We start from the raw sequence: 4,554 nt of genomic DNA, 5'->3' as shown, positions 1-4,554 counted from the left end.
GCCAAAACATAAAAGTAGCGCAGCGTTGTCACATACCGGCAACTGCCAATTTGTATATTTGGTGCAGGAACATCACACAAGGGCAAACCAAGGGTACGAAGCGGGCGCTTCGTGAGCAACTTTTTGGGGTGCCAGTGATTGATTACTGGGAACTAAATAGCGGTGAGACTCACAACTCAAAGACATGAATCAACACTCTCTTGAGAAGAGGGCCAAAATGGAGTGTTGAAGATGAGGATCTACTGAGATGGAGGAGACTCGTGAGTGCTTACGGCCTCTCTCAGTCGCGCCATTTCAGCTCTGGCCCTACACGACGTGGAGATCAGATCTTCCGTGAGACCGCCTATGATATGCAAGCCATCAAGGGATTTTGCCCTCGACAGGGCAACATAAACGAGGCCCGGAGTCGGCGGCAGCTTCGCTGTCCCCGGCTGCCTAAGGTCGACTGCCACCGTCGAAAGGCTTTTTCCCTGCGCCTTGTGAATGGTACAACCAAATCCAAGGACGAGAGGCAGTTGGAGTCTCGTAACCGTCTTGCCACGCACCATGAACTTGACGCTGAGTGGTGATACTTGCACAGTCTGGTCGGAGTCGTCAAGGGCAATGCTCACGTACATGACATCGGAACTCAAGCATTCAACTGTTGTTTGAGCATCATACCGGCATTTTGTCAAGATCTTCACGAGTGTACCAGTTGCCCCGTTAACAATGCCTCTTTCAATGTCAACATTTCGTACGATCATTATCCTGCAGCCAGTCTTCAATGTAAGGACCTCCCGGACACCACCCGCTTGAACATCCGTGATTGTGATGCCAGGAGTAGTTTTAGCCACTATTTCGTATGCCACTCCACGGGTTTTGCTTAGCATTTCCGTATTATATGCGTCACAAGCCGCGTTAGTCCGGAAGAGTCGTAGACAATCAGGTGGAGCTGAGTTGACAATCCGCGAACGGAAAAGACGAAGATCATCTTCCGTTGACTCTCCGAGACGCAAACGATTCAGAGCCTCAGCGAAAGCTGATCCATTTTGCTGCCGCATAATCTCTCGAAGCTCGCGAATTTCGAAGAGGTCTTTCCACAAATGAACGGCCAACTGTTTCATACCAGCCAACCCTCTGAGTTGTCCGTAAACTGGCGTCTGCATGACCGGAGGAAGCTGGAACATATCGCCGACGCATATCACATTAACGCCACCGAACCAATCCTCACAGTCCCGAATCTGTTGCAGACGTTGGTGTACGGCCACCAGCCCCGGATAGCCGAGCATAGATACCTCGTCGATGATGAGGAACTCGACTCCCAGAAAGGACTCTCTGACTTCTTCCACCTTCGCCTGTGAAAGAGGTTCCATACTCTGATAGGTCCCGACTGTAAGCGGTAGATGGAAAGTAGTATGAAGTGTGGCCCCCTGGATCGCAAATGCTGCACAGCCGGTCGTTGCTGTGACGAGACAGCCAACTCTTTTCGGGAAATCCATGAGATGCAACTCCCTCTGAACAAGGTTCCTTATCACATGTATAACAAAACTCTTACCGACCCCCGCCCCTCCGGTCAAGAACCATTGTATCGGCTTGGGTCGTGCTGCTATTTCCTCAGTAGCAGCATAGATATTCCGTGCTTGCTGTCGAACTTCGTCGACTATTCGAGCTTGATCTTCGTTAAGCTTCTCAAGAAGAGCAGTGAAAGCCTCGTCAGTAATGATGAACTTGTGTTGATCGACGTCGACTACTACGTTGGCCCCGCCTTCAGAATCGTACACGTCCCGGCCGATATCAACTTGATCCTGATAAGCCTCATCGCGGTTGCGTTCAGAGGTGTCTTCCTCCGAGCAGGAAGACACTGGGTCCTCTGGGTCCTCATCGGCGACAGCTTGGTCTAGTTTAATCCCATATGGCTCATGTGATTCTATTTGCGCTAGAATTAACTCTCGGCTGGTATTGAATAGGTGAAGAATGGCGTCGGTGTCGTCCGATGGAGGGATGTCGGTGGGGTTCCTCCAAGGGTGGTAAAGGACTAGGAAGCTGACCTTGCGAGAGATTTCCGCTTCCGGGGATAGATTAGGTCCACTTGGCCTGTAAGTCCTTAAAACCGCAGGGGTTGTGCGCTTCCGGAAGTTCACATTACCACAACGAATCGCAGAATCGCTTGACGGCCTTCCCTTCTGAGAACGATCGTATCCGGTTACAAAGTCGGCGAGCGTTAAGGATTCCACATCAGTAGGACGACGCTGGTAGTGCTCTAGGATACCGTCATCGAAGATATCTTCAGAGTCTTCAGGTAATTCTGAGAGGATCGCCTTTGGCTTCAGAAAGCGGAATCGCTTGCCATCCTCCGCCGGATGCGTGGAAGGAACGAACTTGACCACAACACTGAGTTCTTTCAAGTTCATTGAGTTGCCCCCCAGTTGGTACATCACCTGAGAGCAGGAAAAAATATAAATGCACTCAATCATGTGTAAGTTGTCTTCACCTCTTGCCCAGACGCTTCCCTCGAGTTGAGGATCGCATTGCCAATACGACGCAACTTGCTGTAGTCATTGTCAATGTTCGAACCCTCCCGAGCTAGAGCCTCAATGGCGGGTGAATTGCCGCTCTCCTGCTTGGCGACATATTTCGTGACGTAATTAACAGCCTGGTGCATGGAACAACAGTACTGGAGGTCCATGTTCGCTCCCCAGGCGGCTAAGATGGTCGCATTGTACGCATTGATCCGTTCCTCCTCTGCCGCTCGGCGGAGATGTATGGTGATTTGAGGGGCACCTCTCCGAATGTCGTCACCATCCGAGCCTTCTGCCGTATTCTGAATAGTCGTTGTGGATTGAGGGCTCTTGGGGAACCCGAATCGGCACTCGTCGGGTTGTCTTCCATCCCTATTTTTCTCTTCTTACAATATCGTGACATGCACCGGTGAGTCTGCAATGGTATGAGGGCAGCAAGATCGGGACACTCTTCATCAGTCGCGAGATGGCACGTTGTGTAGGCGTCGACGTAATCCGCAATCGACGACGAGAGTTCAGAAGTCATCCCCTCAGACGAGACGAGGTCTAGCGCACAGATCTGGGGCTTGTTTTCAACATAGATTAAGCAGTGGTAATGTGGGGAGCCTCGCTGCTGGAACTCACAGCGTATGAAGTAGTTGGTAACTTTGCCAAGCGTGCCTTCTTTTCTCCCACCTATTCCAAGGACTACCCGCATGAAGGTATCAAGCCGCCTCTTGATGAAGCGTGCCGCAATCAGGAAGTGCTTAGCAAGTAACACCCTCTTTTCGACTTCGGATATCTCGCTGGGGTCAATATGTCCCCGGCCATCCTCCTGTTACAGGAGTCCTGTAGGAGCAAATTCACGAGTTCGGGCCAGCCAACTTCGTTTACAGACAGTGTCAAAAACCATTGCGGCGGGCCGAAGCGGCGAAGGATGGCCGTGAGATCAAGCCGAACCTTGCGCCAATAAGCGCCCGTACCTGAATATGAATCATGTTATGAGATTGTTGCGATGAAAGAACCAAACACTACCTTTAATCGAGTTCAGCCAGCTGAAAAGGTCCGGAACCTTGCTCACATCGGCTGCGAGAGCCCTCCCGGCGGTCAAGCGGCTGGACCCGCTATCCGCAGATGTAGTCTTCTTCATGGCTATTGCAGCGTTGTCTACCACTGCACGATACTCTCTTGCACTAAGCGCGTAAAAGGCATATTCATAGTCTTGCCTGAATCGTGGATCCTCGTGCAGCAGTCTACTCTCGAAGTATTGCTGAGCGCTGATTCGACAGTCGCGTGCATGTGTCAACCCCCATCGACCCATGGGAAGAAGGTGGGGGAACGAGAGAGTTTCGGAGTCATTATTTCTCAACAATGACACTGGCTGTTCATTTTCCGCGGGGGCCATGCACGCAACAGTGACCCTCGCAGTACCCCGGGCGAGTTGACGGATGACACTTTCCGGTGGGTTCTCATCAGGTATCATAACGGTAGGGACTGGGGCCACATTGTTAACAGAAACTTCATCCTCTGAGTCCGAATCGCATTGGCTGGAATCCATTTCACCCTCAATGGGCATCGAACTATCCGAGTCGTTCAGAGGGGAACCCTGAACGGTCCTGGCCCAGTTTTCGGCATTGCTCGTATCGGCTTCTCTATATAGGGGGTTGTTATCCTTTAACCACTGCAAAGCCTCGAGAACTCGCTGAGGACGGACACGTTCGAACATGAAGCTGGTTCGAAACTTCAGCCTCTTCTTCAATTTTAGATATATTATTCCAGCATCGTCTAGTGACCTAGGAAGGCTCTGCACGGCCTCCTGTACTGACCTGTGATCCACAGGCACATTAACAACATTTCCATAAACTTTCGGCTGAACTCGTTCCCCCGTCTTCTCTCTGGCAACCACATTCAACTGCATAAAGGCGTATCTCTGGCAAAGGAGCCTCCGTTCGAGATTGTTGAGACGAGCCAAGCAATCTGGAATTGGGTCCACTCCGAGAGAGTTGGCTTGATTCAGTGGGGGGCGAGTATTTTTCTTGATGTAGCCGTTTGCAGTTGTACAAACGAACCCTGTTGG

General features: G+C 51.2%; 1 protein-coding gene across 1 annotated transcript; it reads right to left on the bottom strand.

The window, feature by feature from the left end:
• Positions 1-239: 239 nt before the first annotated feature.
• Positions 240-4,203, bottom strand: Pmar_PMAR005554 (hypothetical protein; the record flags this gene model as incomplete). Its single annotated transcript, XM_002772258.1, has 5 exons — positions 240-2,417; positions 2,471-2,800; positions 3,190-3,312; positions 3,345-3,460; positions 3,513-4,203. 5 exons carry the CDS (start codon positions 4,201-4,203, stop codon positions 240-242), a joined length of 3,438 nt encoding a protein of 1,145 aa, XP_002772304.1.
• Positions 4,204-4,554: the final 351 nt, after the last annotated feature.

This window comes from Perkinsus marinus (assembly GCF_000006405.1).
Source record: "Perkinsus marinus ATCC 50983 genomic scaffold scf_1104296961708, whole genome shotgun sequence".
NCBI classification, from domain to species: domain Eukaryota; phylum Perkinsozoa; order Perkinsida; family Perkinsidae; genus Perkinsus; species Perkinsus marinus.
This window is presented reverse-complemented; position numbering and strand designations above follow the sequence as displayed.